Below are 22,182 nucleotides of genomic sequence, written 5' to 3'. Positions count from 1 at the left end.
AAAGACAGGATCTTAAAGTTAACTCTCTTAGAAACCGGTATGTGGTGGGTGGGCAGGACAGAGAGGAGGTAAGAGTGGGTCAGGGTGCAGGCAGCTCTGGGACCCACCTCCTGTAGTGTCTTGCTCTGGTAGTTCTTCCTGGCAACCTCCTGGAGCTCCATGGCTTGCTGGATGTACATTTTCCCAACCAAGATTTCGTTTTCCAGCATCGACAGCTCTTTCAGTGAAATGGGCCAATTCAGCCGCTCCAGGGCTCTGTTTAAAACTGCCTTGTTTTCCAAGTACTGCATGGGCTTGACAGCATCCAACCTGAGAAAGGAAGAACGGCTTGGGCAAAACCATGACAAAATAAGCAAAAGGAGGAGGAGGGGGGAGGGGGGAGGAGGAGGGAAGGAAGGAAGAAGAAGGAAGAGGAGGAGGAAAAGTAGGAGAAGAAGGAGGAGGAGGAAGGAAGGAAGAAGAAGGAAGAAGGAAGATGAGGAGGAAAAGTAGGAGGAGGAGGAAGGAAGGAAGGAAGGAAGGAAGGAAGGAAGAAGGAGGAAGAGGATGAAGAAGAGGAGGAGGAGGAGAAGCAGAAGGAGGAGGAGGAGGAAGAAAAGCTACAGTTTCTCCACAAACTCCTCGAGAATCATCTGTTGTCACAGATGTTAGGTGACAGAAGACCGCCAGCTGTGTCTTCAGGTCCACCTCCCTAGTTCCCAGAGCTCTCACTCTTCCAGAATAGTTATAATTAGAAACTGTCCTCAGAATGGTGAGAAACAAGCCTGGGCACTGGACAGAGCCATTTTAATCAACGCCGTGTTGCTATAGGACTGAGGTCCCACAATTACATCAGCTAGTGATGTGCCCATCATAGATTACTTTCATACGGGGGGCAAGCTGCCCAGGGACGCATTTATCAGCACGTACATCTGGAGTTAGGCAACATATCATGGAGTAGGGTGTTTTTGTTGCTTTGAGACAGTGTCTTTATTTGTAGCCCAGGATGAGCTCAAATTATGGCTCTCCCCAGCAGATTATGGGAAAGCACCATCATGCCTTCTGTATTTGATTTATTCTTTTTAAAGGGCAGCAAGCAACGTTTCTGAAGACAGAGATTGGAATGCTCATACAGTACTGGTGTGGCTGGAGGCGGCCGGCCTGGAGCCTTCTCAAAAACATATACTATGTGGCAAGTCCTTAAGCACAGAATTACTATGTGGTAAGCCCACTCCTCCCCACCGTACATGCTTGACGTTTCGGAATGTCCATGCAGATGAGCACAGTGGCCTTATGCATAACAGTCGAAGAAAGCAGAAACGACTGAGAGGCCCGTCAGTGGGAGATCGTCAGTGGTGTGTGGAACAGAACTAATGCAGCGTGTGCACCCATGTGTATGTGCGGATTTATGCCACGATTTGCACGAACTTTGAAAGTCTTCTGTTTTCCCAGGAAGGACTAGAAGACAGACTCACAAGTGCTACCTGTCATGTGCTTCCTGTCACATGACATATCAAGGGCAGGCAGTGATGGAAACAGAATGCAGACTGGAGTTAGAGGGGAGCTAGAGAGGAGGGCAACCGGGAACAATTGTGTCTTTCTTGGGGATGAGTGTCTGGGGATGTTACACACTCTGAATACCACCAGACCATATGCTTTGCGGTGGTCGGGTTCAGTTATGTGAATTTCACCTGCATTTCAGAACTGAGCTAGGGACGGAATAACTTACTTCTCTTTCTCCTCTTCAGACAGCGCTTGCCAGACAATTTTATTTAAGCGCCTGTTGAAAAAAAATGCAACATTAATCATTTAAGAGCAATAACTTTATTTCAAGTAAAAAAAAAAAACAAAAAACTTGAGTGCAGGTTCTGAGGGGGTTGCACCAGAAGACCAAGCCAGTTGCCAACTTACTGGGCCAAACCACGGACACCCACTTAAACGTTATTCTCAACTTTCCTAATGTGCAACATTTGATAAAGTTCCTCATGTCATGGGGCACTCCAACCATAAAGTTCTTTTGTTGCTATGTTGTAACTGTAATTTTGTTACTGTTTTGATAGACTGATGAGTGACCTCCTGAAAGGGTCATGACCCATAGGTTAAGAGCAGCTGAGGAACTCTGAGGAAGCCTGTGGCTGGCTAGGAGTTGTGCCAGTCACTAAGAACCTTTGCTGTCAAGAAAGTGTGGTTGTAAGCAAGCTGGTCCTTGCCATCGCTGCATTAGCAAGTTTCTCACTGGCACAGCAGGTAAAAGCGCTTGCTTGCGGGGTTGGGGATTTAGCTCAGTGGTAGAGCGCTTGCCTAGGAAGCGCAAGGCCCTGGGTTCAGTCCCCAGCTCCGAAAAAAGAACCAAAAAAAAAAAAAAAAAAAAAAAAAAGCGCTTGCTGCTGAATTTGATTTCCCAGTGGAAAATAGGACTCCCTCAAGTCATCTCCCATACAGGCGCCATGTTACCGCACATGCACTCACGCATACGTGTATGCACACACACATGCACTATACATGTAATACAAGGTTATCTTCAAAAAGTAAGTTTTGGGCCATGCAGAATTATCCCTCCTCGCTTGCCTTCTGCAGACCCTCTTCTGCCTGGGTTCTGAGAGCAAAGGGAGTCCGTGGGGCTGTGAGCCATTTCTTCGGGATTCCCGTTTTAAGTCATCCAGTCTGACCGCCCTGTTGTCTGGAGGGCAGCACAAAGATGGGCAGCCAGGAGAAACAACTCAAATATCCACCTGGCTAGCTGTCAGCGTTGGGGACTGAAGCCCGGCACTGATCATGCCTTCAGAGAGAGCCCAATGGCCCAAGAGAAAAGGAAGTTGCCATAGCGGCGGCTCCTTTCCTGTGGCACCAGTCACTGATGCTTCTGTGGATTGTTGACTTTACGCAGGTTGGGGCTGGCCCAGGATGGGGCAGGGCCTATGATTGGACAGTGAGAAAGTGGGGCGGGGACAGGGCTTTGGTAAGGGGGGAGAGGAGAAAGAAGAACCAAAATGAAGGCAGAGAAGGATGACCCAGATCCACGTGGCCTAAAATGGCCATGGGTGGTTGTGAATATTTCTTAAGGGATGGGATTTTATAGGTCAATTTATCTTATCCAGGTGGGTGGTTTATATCATTATCGGTTGATTGCGAGTTTATTGTGTGGACGTTTTATGGAGTGTAAATTTACTGAGATAAATCTGATTGCTAAACTACAAGCTTCTGGAGTTTTGATTTTAACGGGTTGCTGGGAGTTGACACTGTAGCCATTAGGGGGCAGATGCTGGGATTGTGAGCAGAGTCCGCAGCAAGAGAGCTGTGAGTTAGGCGGTCTCTGCTTGGAACTGGCGTGGCAGTGGCCCGCTTTGGGAACTAGATGGATGGAGAGATTGCTGTTGGGCTCAGACAGTGGCCAGAGGCAGTGTGGAATAGAGATTGGGAGCTTAGCGGGTGAGACGCTTTGCTGACTGATATAGATATACCCCGCTAATGCCATATGGCTTGACAATTTTTAATATTTCCCACAACATGCTTCTTTCAATGGACCCTACCCAGTCTGTGACACTATGTTGTCACCTCAGGCTTTGTGAACAGCAGGGGATAGAACACTGGGACATCGCCTTCCACAGGATGGGCTCTTGTGACCACTGAGGTCGGCTGCTATTGGCACAGCGCCCAGAGAATACACTTTGGGTGGAGGTGCTATTCTGCCCTGTGTGTCTGTCACCAGTCTGGACGGGTTGGGGAGGCAGGACAAGGGTGGCTTGTATGGGGGAGGAGCTATGGTGGACCCAGACCTCAGCTTCCTTTATTCCTGTGAGACTCAGGATGACGAGAGCCTCTCTTCCCTGGTGTAGTTCTGAGGACTCTGAGCTGGTCTGTACATAACGTATATATTGTGTCTGACGCCTGCAAAGCTTCTGTAAGTGATGGCACAAAGTTAGCAAGAGTGGGGGCTGGAGAGATGGCTCGGCCGTTAAGAGCACTTACTGCTTCTGCAGAGGACTAGGTTCAGTTCCCAGCATCGATTATCTGTAACTTTATGTCTGTACAATCGGATGCCTCCTCCGAACCTCCAAGGGCACCAGGAATGGACATATATATTCGGGCAAAACACTCGTACACATAAAAGAAAATAAATGCATCTCAAACATAAAGAGAGTCGGGAAGAGGGAACTAGGCCGGCCAGCGCTTTGGTCTTACTTCAAGGTTTGATTCTTTGGGTTCTGTTAGGAAACTGGGTTCTTTAGTTGCTTGGTTCAGGCAACAGTGATTAGGGCTTCTAAGACTATTTGGTCGTCTCTGGTTTTCTTAAAGTATGTTCAATACTCCCTTCTATCTATACTTGCAAGTGGACTCAGCGTCGTGTGGAAGCTGGGGGCGGAGGCAGAAAAGGGACTTAGCTACACATGTCTGGCTGGGGTTAAGCTCAGTGTCCCGCCTCCTCCCCTCCCTGTTCCCACCCCCACCCCCGCAGTTCCCACCCACGGCTGCTATGTGATCCTGTTTGACAGAATCCTTTGAAGCTCTGCTTTCTCGGGGATAAAACAAGGCTAACAGCACCTGTCTGTGCCATTGAGAGGACAAAACGGAAAGCATAAACGCAAAGTGCCACAAATACCTCAGCGTTCCTCTCCTCAGGGAGGATCAGAAGATGGGCGAGCCCAGATACACAGAGAGCCCATGTGGGTTTAGTTATATAGCATGGATCAAATTTTAACACATTCCTGTAGAAAATATTTCCCAGGGGGCACACACATATTCATAACATCGGTGTCCCCTCTCGTCCGAGGGTACTGTTAATATTTTAACGTGTTAGCGAGTTGGTAGAGTGCTCATGGCAAAGCCACCATGGGGTGGGGTGCCGGGAAGGTATTGGATTTGAAAGCTTTTTTCTGGTCCAGACCCTTAATTCTGGCTGCTGGTTTTGCAGCCATAGGCTGGCTATAGCAAGAAATGACTCTCTACAGAGCAGTGGGTAACTGTTGGCGCATCGTAAGTGCGACCAGCGTCAGAGACGACCTTAAACAGAGTCATCTCAAGCACAGCCCCGGAGCCAGACTGGAACTGAGACCTCCTATGGGTTTGAGGACTGTGATCTTGACTTTGGTCATCAAAACAAGCTGCAAGAAAAATGCTGGCTCTGAATTCAAACAGCCGTAGAGACATCCAAGCTTGTGCTCTGACACACAAAGCCTAGACTCTTGAAATACAGAGGGCTCCCGCCCATGGACACTGTGTCCAAAATAGCTCCGTTTATGTCTCTGTGAGCTTCCGTTTGCTTAGTCATCCCTAGCCTGGGTGGGCTTATGGGTGTATGACACTGTTTATTTTCAAGGTGACGTTGGCTTACTTTGGGGAAAAGCACCACAGAGATGTGATCCTGACTGCGCAGTGCGGTCCATTTATACCGATGAGAAAGTTGCACACCGGTGAAATACAAAAATAATAAAAATGGACCTGACATTTATACAAACAAAATGGTTCGGCACTATTGCATGCAAGGCCAAGGAAGTTCTATATAATATTTTTGGTTCTATATAATAATATTGCTACTATTAATACTGTTAAACAAATATTAAATAACTTAAACACCTAGGTAAAAAAACTCAATATCGATTAAATGAATAAACTTAAGTATTAAATATCAAACTAGAGCGGATGTCATTGATGTGAAAAAATTATTATTGCTGAAAGTACAAGTTGAATATCTCTTATCCAAAAGTTTTGGGCCCATAAACGCTTGGGATTTTAGATTTTGAAATATATCTACATGTAATATAATGAGATCTTAAGGATGGGACACAAGTCCAAACACAAAATTTATCTTTTTTTTTTTAATCTACCTACACACACAGTCCAGGAGTAAATTTCTGGATAGTCATTAGTGCATGCCCCGACCTTTTAACTGTGGTCTTTCCCACGAGATCAGGAACGGTATTTACCGTATGTGGCCTAGTTATGGGAACTCAAAAATTTTGGAGCATCTGAGGTTTGGAATTCTTAGACATTTTTGCTCAACTTGCAGCAACAACACTCCTCTCAGGTTAGCAAAAGCTTTCTAGAGAGTTACGTGCAGGAACAAGTCACTAACTCTGTGTTTTATGGTTTCTCTCAAGGGAGTGTTGTTCTGCCTGGGGACAGGGCTCTCCTCTCTTTCTGAAAACTTCAGGTAAAGGTTAGCAAAGGTCAGAAAGAACCCAGGCATGTGCTGCACACTTCCTTGGTTATTCTAGGATCAACAGATTCAGGATGGGGGACAGATCCACAAGGAATGCATCTTGTGTGTGATTTGTACAATCCTCCCATCGGCCCTGTGGTGTGGCTTCTCTAATTAAGCTATCTGCTGTCACAAATGCCACATGCGTGCCTACACATAGGCATTGAGGGTAGGGATGAACCGTGCAAGCACAGCCTGACCTCTGAGTGCTAGACTGAGGCTCTGTACCGAATGTTTATAGACCAGGTAATTGCAGGATTCAAATGTCTGAATTATTAAGGCAAACTACATTAGAATTTGAATGGGATTGCATTTGAATGCACAAGTCCAATTTCAGCATTTTAATAGCTAAGCTGGAATTGTATCTAGTTTGAATGGATTTCAAATAGTCACATGCATACACAGGCCTCTGATAGAAAGAGATGAGAGGGAGTATAAGGCTGGCCCAGCCGAAAGCTCGTGGACCAAAAAGTCAACAAGCTGTGGGCCAGGCAGTAACTGAGAGTCACAAAGGTCACAACGGGGTAGAGAGTAGAGAGGGGTCTGGAGAGGCCTCAGAGGGGAGGCCACCAGGAAGAAGGACCAGCTGAGGGACAGCAGAGTAACAGTCTCTTAAAAAGAGGACTTCATGCAGGCTCCAGACCCAGGGAGGACAGAGAGCGGGCTTAGGATAGCTCATCTTACTACCAAGATAAAGATGGAAGGCAGAAAGACGTCGGGGGTGGGGTGGGGAGTGGGGTGTTGGGACTGGAGGGGATGGGAGGCAGGGGAGGTGGGGAAGCAGGTGGAGCATCCCTAATCCAAAACAGCAACAAAACCCAAATTGCAAACGTATTGCATGCCAGAGTGACAAGTGGGGAAATTGCATCCATGCCAGGAAACGTTGTTTCTGGCATGAAATAATTTCAAATAATAAACAAACAAATGTGTTTGGACTCGAGCTCAATTCCAAGGGTACACCATCGTACCCCATTTTATGCTGTGCAAATATCAAAGATATGGAAGAAAAACCTGAAATTCTCCTGACCCTTTCATTGTGGATGAGGAAATCTCACCCTGGGCTGAGGGTTCTATAAAGACCACGGAAGGGGCTCACATGCCTATGGGGAGGGCAGTGAAGGAGGCTGGGGAGGAAGAGACCAGAGTGTCATCCAGGGATAGGAAAAGACCTTCCTGTGGGGTGGATGTGGCTCCCTGAGGCAGGAGTCGGGCTCTGAGCACACAGTAGACTCTCTTCATCCTAAGTTATAACGGATATATCTCATGTGGAGAAAGTGAAAACCCAACTGTGGAGCTCCCAGAATCTAGAACAAGCTTCCCAAAGAGGCTGGGCACCTTCAAAGTTCACAGAAATGTGCACGCTACACGAAGGACGGGTTCTAGGTTGGTGTGCAGGTGGCTTGGGCAAGCGTGACAACCAGGTCACCTGTCCCTGAGGAAAGGCAGGGGCCGTCTCAGCATGGGCACAGGAGCCATTTGAGTGTAGAGTTCTCTCTGTAGTCAGCGTAGTCACCATCTCTATACAAAAGCAGGTAAATAATCTGCACTTACTGAGTTACCCTCCAGTGATCACCGGGACTCTGGCTCCAAGGTTCCCCTTTACTGGCTACAGATTTATCAGGATCGTAACCACTGGGTTCTCACATGCCAAAAGCTGGTGCATTTGCACAGAGTCAAGGCACACCGTCCCAGGTGCCGTAAGTGACTTGTACATTACTCGGAATTCCCAAGACTATGTATGCACACTCGCTTTTGTATCTGTGCATTTATGTAAATTCTGTGTGCCTGATTGTTTTGTATTTGGAGCAATGTTACAAGAAAGAGAAATCCGACCCAAGCTCAGGTCAGACACAGTTTGCTCTCCTGCTCATTTTTGCTCTGTGGGTGGTTGAATGGGAGAGACGTCTCCATGGTCTCTCGCTGCTGTGGTCTTTGCTAGCTACTTATCAAAGCATTAGGTGCCAACGTGATCAATCCCATGGTGCACAGAGAAGGCTTCCTGGAAACACAAGATTTCTACAGCGTTTAGGATGGGAAACTGGCTTATTTAAAAGTCTGTTGGAAAGACCAGCTCAGGAGCCTGAAGTATTGTCCAGCACCCAGGGAGAGACCCTGCATGAGCTCTTACTTCGAGGCTGGTGTTGATAGGGGGCTGTTTTATAATTGCTGTTTAAAGACAAGGCGTTCTAAGCTACAAACAAAAGGGAAGAAGCCCAAATGAATTCTCCTTGAGCATGCCCATGATTAATACTCACTTCTCATAGGATTTGATGGCTTGCTCCACATTTTGCTTGTACATATTGAGGTTGACTCCACGAGGGTTAATTAATATCATCTTATCGCTGTTACTGCACATATGTGCCACAGGGAACATCTGCACAGCAGCCACAGAAAGGAGAGTCACTCAACAGGTTCACGGGAGCCCTCAAGGGTGCACTTATCTGGGTACGTTAAAAAACTATAAAAACTCTATAAAAATCCTCACTTAAGTGTCGAAAAACAGAATACAGTAAATCTTGGACGTAAGAATAAGAGATAGAGTTACTAAGCTCACCCCGATTTTAGAAACTATACATTTTTTTTTCTTTTTCTTTTTTTCGGAGCTGGGGACCGAACCCAGGGCCTTGCGTTTGCTAGGCAAGCGCTCTACCACTGAGCTAAATCCCCAACCCCGAAACTATACATTTTAAAGACCACTACCACACAATAAAACCAACAGAAAAAGAAATCGCTTCAAGAAATCATTGTCGTAGCTGAATATTATCTCTAGAGGCTTCTAGTAAGTTCTTAAGTATAGGCAATAATAAATAGGACCATTTTATATACATGGATATATATGTATATACATAATATTATATATAATAAAATATAAGATTTTACATGTTAATAATCCATACATAATATTAAACAGAAAGGAAAAGGTCTAGTAGGTAAAGACCAAACCATGCTATTGATGTTTTCAACTGTATGTGATCCCAACCACGGGAGTAGGCAAGCATTCTGGAAATCAAAAAAATTACTTTTTTGACATATTCATTTTATTTTTTGTGTTTTGCATGTGTGTGCATGTGTGTGCACACGTGTGTGGGTGCATGTATGTGTGTGTATGTGCACCACTTGCATATGTGGTATTTGTGAAGCTGGAAGAGGGCATTAGATCCTCTGGAACTGAAGTCATAGGTGATTAAGACTCATGGTATGCATGCTGGGTTCTTTGCAAAAGCAACGAGTGCTCTTAACCAGTGAGCCATCTCTCCAACCCTAAGAAATTACTTTTAATAAGAAAGTCCTAATTTCAATTAAGATGGTACAGTTTATGTCGTTATGCCCCTCCAGCTTCTAAAACTGTGCCAACATATATTAAGAAACCAGTGCAAAAAAAGAAGAAAGAAGCTGTACATGGAGAGTTATGAAGTTGAAGAGCAATGTAGACAGGTGTGCCTGGGTGAAGCCGTGGGTTGCTGGCTTTGTGTCCAGTGATGGCATGGCAGTGGGAACCCCTTAAGTGGTTCCCTGTGTGAGTATGTGTGAAATTCCCAGTAAAGCCCTCACACTTCCTTCATCTGGAGAGGGTATCACATGTGCACATAACAACATGTATAAATGACTCCTATGTTCTCTTTATCTACTGCAAGGAGGAAATCGTTCTTCACCCTTTCTTATCTGTGCTTGTTTGAGGCATGGCACTCAACTGAGAAGAGAACCTTTTGTTTGGTGTCAACTAGGCTTCCCAAAGATGAGAGCTTACTGAAATTCTAAGAAGAAATGGCCGCACATTTTTGAATCATGGGAAAATGACATTTGAACTGAAATATAGAAATACTCTTCACAGATTGAATAAAGTTAAAACTAGGCATAAACATTTAAAAAATACCTCGTGAAATAATGTATACTTTCCCCCATAATACAGCGTGTCCCCGCAGATAAATGGGTGATAGAAGGTTATATGGATGGAGATTTAGAAACCTCAACAGGAAGTAATAGAAATGTCAAAAGAATAGAATCAAAGAGGGAGGTCATATAAGGAGCAACATCTGGTGTGTGTGTGTGTGTGTATGTGTGTGTGTGTGTGTGTGTATGAGTGTGCATGTGTCTGTGTGTGTGTGGGAGTATATGAGTGTGCATGTGTCTGTGTGTGTGTGAGTGTATGAGTGTGCATGTGTCTGTGTGTGTGAGAGTGTATGAGTGTGCACACACATACATGTGTGTGTACGGGTGTGTACAAGTGTGTGTGCATGTGCAAGCATGTGAGTGTGTGTGTGAGTGCACGTGTGTACATGAATCCATGCATGCAGAGGCTTCAAAAATGATGGCTGTATCTATAGATTTAAACTGCAAAAAAGGGTAGAAAGATACCCTTCATTAACAATCGTGATGGGTGCTGGCCAAAGTTTGATAATGGGCGCCATCAGCCTGAGTGCTTGGGAGGGTCTGGGTCCTTGTACAGAGAGTGTGACCGAAGCCCCCCCAGCTCTATCTTCTGTCCCCAGAATAAAGGTTGCACTATTTTGAGTCTTTTCTTTAACGGTATAGTTTTAGGGTAGAGATATAGTTTAGTATTTTTGTATTGAAACATTAAAAAGAAGAAAAAAGGTGGTGTGGGACCAGGCAGTGGTGGCACACGCCGTTAGTCCCGGCACTTGGGAGGCAGAGGCAGGTAGATCTCTGAGTTCGAGGCCCGCTTGGGCTTCAGAGTTCCAGTACAGCCAGGGCTACACAGAGACACTGTCTCAAAACAAAGTGATGTGAACTCCTAGTCCTTACTTCCGACACCTTGACTATCTCCAAAAGTATCTAAAACATTCATAACGTTGGGGTCAAAACTATCAAAAATAGTGACTTGGGAGTTACAGGAAGTAGGCAAGACTTTTTTTTTTTTTTAAAGATTTTACTTTTAAACAACGCATATTCATTCTCGAATTAGTCAGGGTTCGAGCAAATAAAGGAGGCAAAGGTTTAGAAAAGAGAAGAGAACAGGCGTAACGTTAAGAGCTTTGGCACTCCACCAGCTTCTCGGAAACCACAGGGTGGCAGCAAGTGGCTCCGGAGCGCAACCTTTCAAAGGGAAGTAAACTGAACAAGAGGTTAAAGGTGAAATGCCTGGGCTTTGAAACCGAAGATTGCGTGTAAGTGTGTGTGTGTGTGTGTGTGTGTGTGTGTGTGTGTGTGTGTGTGTGTGTGTGTGTGTACTGTCCCTTCAAAATAGAGCAATGTCACAAAAATTGAGAGGAAAAACATATCAACCCAAACAAGACCTGTGACCTGGTAGGAAAGTACCCCTTTAGAAGTCTGCCTATGTCTCTCCTAGTTTACATGTTGATGATAACTCAGTGCTAAAAAGTGTTTAGTCGAACCCTTGACTACTTAACCAAAAGCAAACTCATACCGTACTTCCCTGTTTAGTAGATCGAGACCTCACGCCTTGCACGGCCATCTTGGACTTGAACGTAGATGTTCAAATCTCACTTGTGAGCACCCACTCTCCTTCCTTTCTGCACACAGGATTCAGGGAACACAAACGCATACTCCACAACTGCAGTCTTTGGTCTTAGTTTTTACAACATGGTGGCTACTTAAGAGACAAGATGCTACCCCCTCTTTATGATGTCAAAGCCTGTGTCATAAGGGGCATTCCAGAGCTTAGGGGGTCAGAGTCATGGCTGATTGGCTTTTCAGAGGAGCAGGTGGGGTGGGTGTAGCAACTGGGGGCTCTGTCTGAGAGGAAATAAAGGCATATGATCAGAACCCCCTTGGAAATGGCTTCCTTCGTACTTATAGAACTTGGCTGGGGGAATCCTTCTAGACAGTATTTGGTAATGAGGCGTCATCTACTTTAGTTCTCTGAGGCAAAACTAGAGACCTCATCCCGTTCACATCAATCAATGCCCCTTAGAGGCAAGCAGCGATGCCTCTAAGATCAAGATGGCAGCATGCTAGAGGTGTAGCATAGGTGCTGAGAGAGGGAGGAAGGCGAGTTAGAGAGACAAGATTAGAGAGACAAGATTAATGGACTACAGAGGCAGAAATTTCTAGGATCCGTGGGGTGGGCAAAATGGGCTGATAACGTTTTCCCACTGTTAGAGGAAATAAAGGCTGAAAAGAACTGAAAATTAACTTTATGATGATGATATTACTATAATAATAATGATAATGATAATAACAATAATAATAATAATAGAACTCACCCTCACTCTCTACCAAGAACAACAGGCATTCTCTACATATGTTTTCATTCAATCCCATTACAAACACATTTAATTGTAATTTCTGCTAGATGGCCAACTAAAGTGTCCATTAAACTATACACTTACAAGTGTTTCTCACACTATTCTTTTTCTGTGTATGGGTATTTTGCCTATACGTATGTCTGAGCACCATGTGTGAGCCTGGTACCTCACAGGCCAGAAGAGCCTGTCAGAGCCTCTGGAACTGGACTTTGCAGAGGGTTGTAAGCCAACACCTAGGTATTGGGAAATCAACCTCGGGTCTTCTGGAAAAGAAGTCAGTGCTCTTAACCACAGAGCCATGTCTCCTGCCCACTTTATTCTGTTTCTGTTAGTGTTGCCTGCTGGGGCTCAGTGACAGTTTCTATACAAGCCTAGCCACCCGACCCATCATGGCCCACATAGAGGGAGGGAGGCTTCCCTCCACAAGGCTGTCCTCTCGCCTCTACGTGCACACTGTGGCGCATGCGTGCCCTACTTTCATGGCATATGTGTGTGCACACACATGCACATAAATTGTTTTTGCTGACATAATGTGTGCACCAAGTAACCACTTGTTGAATAACACAAGAAACTAAAACGGAGGCCGAAAACATCTTTTTGGCAGTTTGATATTTAAAACACGAAGCTTAGAGTCTGCTAAATTTGTGTTCTAAGAAACGTGTGGGGTGAAGGAGGATGTTGTCAGTTGGGGGAAAGGTTTCCTGGCTATGAATAATGTGAGAAGGATTTTTAAGAGATTTATAATTCAAATGTGGCAAAGTACTTGAATATTGAAATGAAATCATGCCACTTCTATGTAGAAGTAGAAAAGGCCAAATTTTCATTTAGTTTATTTTGTGTGTATGCTATTTCTGTCTTAGTGGTACCAGAAAGATAGAGGGAAGTGAACAGTCTCAGAATCCCATGTAGGTTGTCCCCAAAACAGGAGGAGTGGTTCAATATGTTGTCACTGTTTAATGAACTATTTTAAAAAGGTATCTTTTGAATGTTTATGTGTAAGCCTATAGGTCTGTGTTGTGTATGTGCATGTGTGTGAAGGCACCCAAGGAGGCCAGAAGAGGGCGCCAGAGCCCTGGAACTGGAGGTGCAGGGAGCTGTGGGTCATCTGACACGGGCATTGGAATAAAACTCAGGTCCTCTGGGAAGAACAGTACAAGCTCTGTGAGCCATGTGTCCAGCTTCACAGTTTATATAAGTAAATATTATAAAAATTAATCAAACAATCATCGGAAAGAGTTTACCGGATGACATTAGGAGTCAGAATGCGAAACTGAGAAAACAGTATGAAATTGATTACTATACATTTCATTGTTGAACCTGGATGAAATTCATGGATTTCCGTGGTTTCCAAACTAGCCACACAAAGGCTCTGATGGGACAGGTCTAATGGAAATGTCTCTCGGGGACAGGCTTCTGATACAGATGTGATCTAGAAATTGCAGCTGTCCAAACTGTGAAGTGCTGACTCTGAAGAGTGCGCTCTTCAGATGGAAGCCTCTGCAAGCTCCATCGAACCCGTGAAGACAGGCCCAGGACTGACTGGCAGAGCGGTGTGTCAACAAGATTGCTCGAAAGCCATCAGAGCGTGTGACTGGGGCACTGATTGTCACCCACGCTTTAGATCCAAAATTTAGAAAAGTAAGCGTTTGCTGATGCTCTGTAATGTTGTTGGACACCTGAGTGAAAATATGGGCATGAACACTGTTGTGTACAGTGTGATTTCACTGTGGTTAGACCCTAAAGAAAAGAACAAAGGGCATGAATGTATCAAAAAAGGCCTGGCCATTCGAATGCTTCCTTTTCATATATATATATGTATATGCATATATGTATATGTATGTATATATGTATATGTATGTACATGTATATGTATGTATATATGTATATGTATGTACATGTATGTATATATGTATGTGCATATATGTATATATACATATACATATATAAGTATAGATAAAATAGATATATGTTATACATATATACCTTTATACTCATATATATGTATGTGTGTATATATACATACACACACGTATATATGGTATAGGTATATATATGTACACACACATATATGTACCTACACCACACCTATAGCTATATTATTTATATCTAATCTATATCTTATCTAATCTATATCTATAATCTTTTGTAACGACTGTCATTTAAATTTTTTTATTTTTTCCCATCGGTCATTTTATGTTTAATCCTCCTGTATTTGCTGTTTGTTTGCTGGGTTGTTTTTGACAGGGTCTCACACTGTAGCCCAGGCTGGGCTAGGCTTCACTCTGTAGCCCAGGCTGGCTTTGAACTTGCAGCCGTTCTTCTGATCAGCCTCCTGAGCGCTGGGGATATAGATATCCTCCTATATTTGAAAGCAGGAGAATTGGATTTAAACAACGTCACTGATCTCTTTGTAGGTAGCATTCCTGCTGACTAAGTGATGAGATGGGTAGATACCTCATGGGTTGCGCTAGGATTCTGGATAGATGCATTAATGACGTCAAATGCTTTCCTCAGAGCCTAGTGCATGACCAGTAGCCATCACAGAATAATAGATCACAGGCCCTTCATGGTCCTCCAGCAGATGGTAGAGATGGTGTGCAAAGAACCCAGAGGACAAGGCAAGAAGGTCTAGAAGGGATGCTATAACAGATGTCATGGTGCTGGTGCTGGTGATGATGGAGATGGAGATGATGATGATGATGATGATGATGATGATGATGATGATGATGATGATGATGATGATGATGATATGGTATGCTGTCAATAATGTAGGCTAATCTTCCCACATTACCTCAATCTCTTATTTTTAAAAGAGCAATTATCAATAAAGAGCTCTGACTTCTAGGCTCATCAATTGGCTAAAGCAGTTTCATTCTGTGTATGGTTTGGCGATGGATTTCTCTTTTTGAAAGGGCTGAGATAAAATTATCTGGCCTATTTTATATCTTGTAATGAACAGTTGCTAGGGTAACCTTTCTTCTCATTTCCAAGGTGACGGATTTGATACTGGTCCAGGGAACCGGAAAGCAGAATAGCATTGTGCCTCAGCAGAGGAAAGAAAGCCTGGGCAGGCCATGAATGAAGCCAAGAGTCCATACAAAACCAGACATGCAGGTGCCGCACAGAGGAGTCAGTTCAAGTTCTCCAGGCGGCAAGATAAGATGCAGGCCCATCTGTTTGCCAGCTTAATCTTTCTTACAAAAATTATTCAAATTTTAAAAAAGTGTCTCCAATAGGGTGGGAGATATTTTAGCATATCAGTTTTTTAATAAATATTTTATTTATCTTATATGTGTACACTGTAGCTGTGTTCAGACACACCAGAAGAGGGCATCAGCTCCCACTACAGATGGTTGTGAGCCACCGTGTGGCTGCTGGGAATTGAACTCAGGACCTCTGGGAGAGCAGTCAGTACTTGAGATGATTTATATGTGCTTGGCCCGGGGAGTGACACTATTAGAAGGTGTGGCCTGGTTGGAGTAGGTGTGGCCTTGTTGGAGTGGGTGTGTCACTGTAGGAGTGGGATTTAATACCCTCATCCAAGCTGCCTGGAAGTCAGTCTTCCACTAACAGCCTTCAGATGAAAATGTAGAACCCTCAGCTCCTCCTGAACCATGCCTGCCTGGATGCTGCCATGTTCCCGCCTTGATGATGATGGACTGAACCTCTGAACATGTAAGCCAGCCCCAACTAAATGTTGTCCTTGTAAGAGTTGCCTAGGTCATGGTGTCTGTTCACAGCAGTAAAACCCTAACTAAGACTCTAATAAAAACTAGAGTCTACTCTGGGATTGATATGAAGGAAAAATTCAGGAGGGGCAGGAGTTAGGGTCCTGATTTTTAGGAGAACATTCTAGCATTTAGCCTCAGAAAGCAAGGCCAAAGGGAAGGGGATGGGCATTCTCCCAAGGGTACTTGTGTTTGGCACCTTTGGAGGCACCTTCCATTCTCATCCCGGACAGACAGACAGACAGGCAGACAGGGCAGGCAGACAGGCAGGCAGGCAGGCAGGCAGGCAGGCAGGCAGACAGGATAGTGCTCCACAAACTCACCCTTCCTCATTAACAGAAGGGCAAGTGTTAGATAGGGATAGAGACGCACAGTAAAGAATTTCAATCTCATCTACAAAATACAGTTTAGGCCCTTAAATTTTTGACTTCTTTTCTTGACAAATCATAACTGTACTTTTTTAGGGCACAGTGTGAAGGTTTGGTATTGGGTGAGGTTTGGTCTTGTGCTGTGTGTTGTAATGCTAAGTGCACTGCCCCAGAGATGAGAGTCTGCCCTTAGACCCGAGTGATGCTATGTGACCTTGCCCCAAAGTTATTTCTGATTGGTAAATAAAGATGCCATCAGCCAATAGCTGGGAAGAAGAGATATAGGTGGGGTTTAGGATTCCTGGGCTTAGAGGGTCGGAGGAGAACCACATGAGGGAGAAGGTGAATGAAGGAGGAAGAAAAGTCCCTATGGGTTAGGTGAGTCACAAAAAATGTGGCCCTGAGGGTTGGCCATTACATGAAGAGCAGTCCAGATGGAACACAGTTCTTGTGCTATTTAAGGTTCATTATAAACAATAAAAGTTGTGTGTCTTTTATCCAGGAAAATAATGGTTACAGATGGGGTAAAACCCCCAGATGGAAATTAAATAAGTTCTGCAGCAGGTATTAGTTTACAATGTGACGTGATTCATTCGAGCCAATTAGCACATGCGTGACTTACTTACCTGTGATCGTTGTAAGATTTATTTTTAATTCTGTATATGCATATGTGTCTGTGTGTCTGTGCATGTGAGTGTAATGCCCACACAGGCTGGGGGAGGGCATTAGATCCCCTGGAGGTGGAGTCACAGGCAGTAGGGAGCCACCCGACTTGGCTGCTGGGAACTGAGCCAGGGTATTCTGCAAGGACAATTGCCCTTAATTCCGAAGCCATCTTTCCAGCCATGATGAGAGAACATGGTCGCACCTACTCATACCTTAAAAGGAGGAACTGCTAGATGTGGGATGCTGGTTCTAGAGGCTTCAGTAAAGGGGCAGAGCGGAAGGCAATGGGCAATGGTTGATCAAAAGTAGAGTTTGAGATGCCGGATTGCACAGCACTGTGACGTCAGCAGTAAATGATGTAGAATGCATTGCAAAAGGCCGATGAGTAAACCTCAAGTATCTTCTGTTTGTATCTTTTATTCCCTAGTATTTCCTTAGACTGGAAGAGACCCCCAGATATAAACAGGAAGAATGGAAAAAGAATGCTGGGGGCTGGAGAGGTGGCTTAGCGGTTAAGAGCACTGTCTTAGTTAGAATTTTGCTGAGTAGTGGAAGACTCGCTTCCAGGCAGCTAGGAAGAGGGTCTTAAAGCCCACGCCTACAGTGGTATGCCAACTCAACAAGGCTACTTGGTTCCTGGTTAGTGGCATTGCTTGGAGAGATCTGGGTGCTGTGGCCTTGCTACGGGAAATATGTCATTGGAGGTAGGCTTAAAAATTAAAAGCTTTGAAGGCTAGAGAGATGCTCAGCGGTTAAGAGCACTGACTGCTCTTCCAGAGGTCCTGAGTTCAATTCCTAGCAACTGCATGGTGGCTCACAACCATCTGCAATGGGATCTGATGCTCTTGTCTGGTGTGTGTCTGAAGACAGAGACAGTGTGTATATATATATATATATATGTGTGTGTGTGTGTGTGTGTGTGTATGAATGATAAATAAATCTTTAAAAAAGAAAGCAAGAAATAGAATGCCTGTGTCAGTTGCAGATTTTTCTCTCTGCTTTGTGCTTACAGTAAAGAACGAGGGATGAGAACTTGGCTTCCTGCTCTGGCCATGCCTACTGTCTGCGGCTTGCAGCTTGTGCCTCTCCACCATGATAGACGGATCCCTCTGGAGCCACAAACCAGAATTCCCTCCTCCTTTAGTCATGACCTTTGTCAACAGCAGAAAAGTAACTGACACAGGTCGCGCACATGAGAACATGTGCCGTCTGTGTTCCTGAGCCTGGGTCATTTCACGTAGTATAATTCTTCGCAGATCGGCAGTCTCCTGCAGATCTCATAACTTCACTCCTTCTTTATCAGCTGAGGAACACACCGTTCCTTATATACGCCCCATTTTCATGATCCGCCTAACTACTGGATGATGTCTAGGCAGCTTCCACTTCCTGGATATTGGGAAGGCAGCAGCCATGAGTGTGACCCACAGACATCTCCGCTGTAGGATATGAATTCCATGGCATAGTATATCCGGATCAGATCATAGTCCTGTTTTTAATTTTCTTGAGCAATGCTTCCATAATGGCTGTGTTAGTCCACTCCTCCCAGGGTGGTTTGGGCCCTTTCTTCCTCATATCCTCCACACATTTCATGGTCAATTGTTGTGAGCAATTAAGATCGGGTGAGACAGGACTATCTGAGTGGCTTAAATTAGCATTTACTTGGTTGCTAAGGATGTCGGGGGGTTTTAAAAAGTATTTCTTGCCTGTTTGGAGAACAATTCGTTTCGTTATCCCATTTCTCTTTTTTCGGAGCTGGGGACCGAACCCAGGTCCTTGCGCTTGCTAGGCAAGTGCTCTACCGCTGAGCTAAATCCCCAACCCCCATCCCATTTCTCAATAGGCAGTTTCACGTTTTAGTGTTTAATTCTCTCGGTTCTTTATATTGTAGATGTCGACCTCCTGTCTGAAGTACAGTTGGCAAAGATTCTTCTCCCTCCCACGGGTTGTGTGCTTCTGCCTAGAATATTTCCTTTCCTGCCGAGAAACATTTTAATTTCACGCCATCCTGTCCGTTGGTTCATGGGTCAGTTTCCTGTGCCACTGGAGGTTTGTCCGGAATACCCTTGACTGAGCCTGTGACTTGAAGTGTATTCCCTGGTTTCCTCTAGCAGTCTTGGTGTCTCATGTTTTAAACGTTGACCCACTTTGAACTGATGCTTCTCCATGGTGAGAGTTGCTGGTCTAATTTCATTCCTCCGTGGGGGCGTGTGTCAGTTTTGTCAGGACCATAGATTGAGTCAGCAGCCTTGCGTCTGCTGTGTGCTTTTGAGGCCGCCTCTGTCGGGGTGAAATCTTAAGGATCATTCTGGACCTGCCTCTCCCCACCTCACATCTTTCAGCCCAGACAACATGACTTCACACCAGTCTCCATCGATACCGAGTGTCACCACTGGGTCCTGGCTGTCCAGACTTGGGCGCTCAGCGTCACATCTCTGCGCTCTTCTTTGACCTGGCACCAAAGAGCCAGGGTTAACTTTGTCCAGTGAAAAAAGCCTCTCTCATTTTCTTCAAGACAAAGTTGAAAGTCTTTAATCCATCCAAGCTTTACTTTCTTGACACATACATCGGAGCCAGGGGACAAACTTGCAGAGGTAACTTTCCCATCCCATTCAAGTCAGACGTGGTGGCCGAAGTCTTGATCCACCCAGCCATCCCACTGACTCCTCTGTGTGTGGTGTGTGTGTGTGTGTGTGTGTGTGTGTGTGTGTGTGTGTGTGTGTGTTAACCTTCCCAATTTGATGGGGAAAGGGGTATGCAATTGGTTTTCTATTTGTATTTGTCTGACCTCATGTATCTGGTTGCCTCTAAAGCTAAATATTTGTGTGTGTCTCCTTGGCTTTTTCTCTCAGATTTTTCAGTGGAGCATTTATCATGTTCATGTCTCTTCGTGGCAAGCTTGTTATGTGTGTATCCAGGCTGAACATTAGTACTGATGTATACTGAATCACACGTGCGTATTAATGATGGAATTCTTGGGGTTGGGGATTTAGCTCAGTGGTAGAGTGCTTGCCTAGCAAGCGTGAGGCCCTGGGTTTGGTCCTCAACTCCGGAAAAAAAAAATGCTACAGTGTTCTCTTATAACTGTGCTTTTATGCAGAAACACCATATTTATTAGTTCTTTGAGAACTTCATAAATGTTGGTAGTCCACATGCCTCCTCTCTAATTCTTCCTAGATCAACCCTCCCTTCCCTACCTGCCCATGATTGTACCCTAACTTTTTTCTTTTAAAGATTTATTTATTTTATATATAAATACACTATAGCTATCTTCACCAGAAGAGGGCATCAGATCTCATTACAGATGGTTGTGAGCCACCATGTGGTTGCTGGGAATTGAACTCATGACCTCTGGAAGAGCAGCAGTCAGTGCTCTTAACCGCTGAGCTACCTCTCCAGCCCCTAACTTTTTTTCTAAATCCACTGACTCTAACTGTGTTGCTCACATACTCTTGGGTGTGGGACCAATCACCAGAGTATATTCTACCTACTAGGGGCCATACCTTAAAGAACTAACACTCCCTCTTCCCAGAGGTGAGGAATTGCCAAGAGCTCCTCGGCTAGTGGTGGGATTTTGTGCCCTCCTCCCCTGTCCATGCTGGGGTTTGGTGTGACTTGAGCTTGTGTGGGTCTTTTCCTTGCTGTCACAACCACTATTGGTCCACATGAGCAGCTGCCTCACTGTGTCCGGAAAACCCTGTTTCTTGTACCAGCCACTGCCTCTGACTCCCTCTTCTGCAGTGGTCCATTTTGATGTAGTTAGGGGATACATATTCTCTTTCTGGTTTCTTCTCTTGGTCATATGCTTGCACTTCCCTAGTCTATCACATTTGTTTTTGAGAAATTTCCATTCCAGTGTTATCTCCAGCTCTGGGGAGAGTTACAAAGAGGAATGATATAAGCCCAAGAAAACTCTACCTCCTGGGAGAAGTCATTAAACAGGGTTTCCTCCTAATAAATTCAAATATATTAATAAAAGAAACACACACAACATGAAGAAAATGTCCTGGCAGAGACAAGTCAGTATTTGTTCCATTTTGTTGCCTCTGCAGCCTTGAGGCAGAGGTATGGTTGAGGTAACCAGTACCACCCACAACCTCTGGGGTGAAGAACAGGGTGATGCTGACCTCCATTGTTTACGGTGTTACATGTGACTAATGACTAACAGAAATGAATCCCATCTGCCCGTCTGATGCTCTAAGTACGCCAACCACCGTGAGTTCAAAGCCAGTTAGAGCCCCTTTTACTTGCTTTTCTAAATAATCCTTTTGCCTTTAGTTTCATTTCCCAGCCCCTCATGGGGAATTTCATGTATATGAAAAGCAGAGAGAATTACGCAGCGGGACTTATACTCCATGATGATCTTTTCCAAGTTCAAGAGCTACTCCAGCAGCTTCTCCCCCCTCCCCCCACTCCTATCGGTAGCTCCTCCCCCACCAGTTCCTTCAGGATGCCACACCCTTTGGTGCTGGGAAGCCTGACAGTTTCTACTTAAACTTCCAGCATCTTATATTCGCTAGGCAACAGTAGATCACGGTCTTCTCATCCACACGGCTTCTGCCTTTGACGCCCCACTATCATTTGGCTGCTTCCGAAAATGTTCTCCCTAAAAACAAGGATTTCTCCCTTCTAAAACTCTGTGGCTCCTTCTCAGTACAATCGATCCTCGAGGTGGGGGGTACTGGCTTTAGAACATACTACCACCATCGCCAACACCAAATTTCTCAGATGCTTAAGACCCTTCTGTTAAACAGAGGGGTTTTCTGCATATAACTTCCCATACCCTCCTATGTATCTTAAATTACCAGTTTTTCACAATGCCTGCTACAGTGTGAATGCTACATAAATACTTACCTGTTACACTGCAGTGGTTAGGCAGTAACAGGGAGACGAACATGCTCAACACAGATGCAACTTTTGGTCTAAGAATGGTTGGAGCCGAGATAAAGAGCTCACAGACACCAAGGGCCAACTGGGCCTAACTATATTTACATGGCCTTGGCGGCATATACCCTACC

The 22,182-nt window shown here is 44.9% G+C and overlaps 1 protein-coding gene across 1 annotated transcript in view; it reads right to left on the bottom strand.

Annotated features, from left to right (window-relative positions):
- The window catches only part of Vwa3b (von Willebrand factor A domain containing 3B), a 162,773-nt gene that overhangs the window by 26,215 nt on the left and 114,376 nt on the right, over nucleotides 1-22,182 (bottom strand). Inside the window, 3 exon segments of the mRNA XM_032899725.1 lie at nucleotides 108-309; nucleotides 1,709-1,759; nucleotides 8,434-8,552. Coding sequence (XP_032755616.1) covers nucleotides 108-309; nucleotides 1,709-1,759; nucleotides 8,434-8,552 — 372 coding nt within the window.

The sequence above is a fragment of the Rattus rattus genome, chromosome 4 (assembly GCF_011064425.1).
Source record: "Rattus rattus isolate New Zealand chromosome 4, Rrattus_CSIRO_v1, whole genome shotgun sequence".
NCBI classification, from domain to species: Eukaryota; Metazoa; Chordata; class Mammalia; order Rodentia; family Muridae; genus Rattus; species Rattus rattus.
This window is presented reverse-complemented; position numbering and strand designations above follow the sequence as displayed.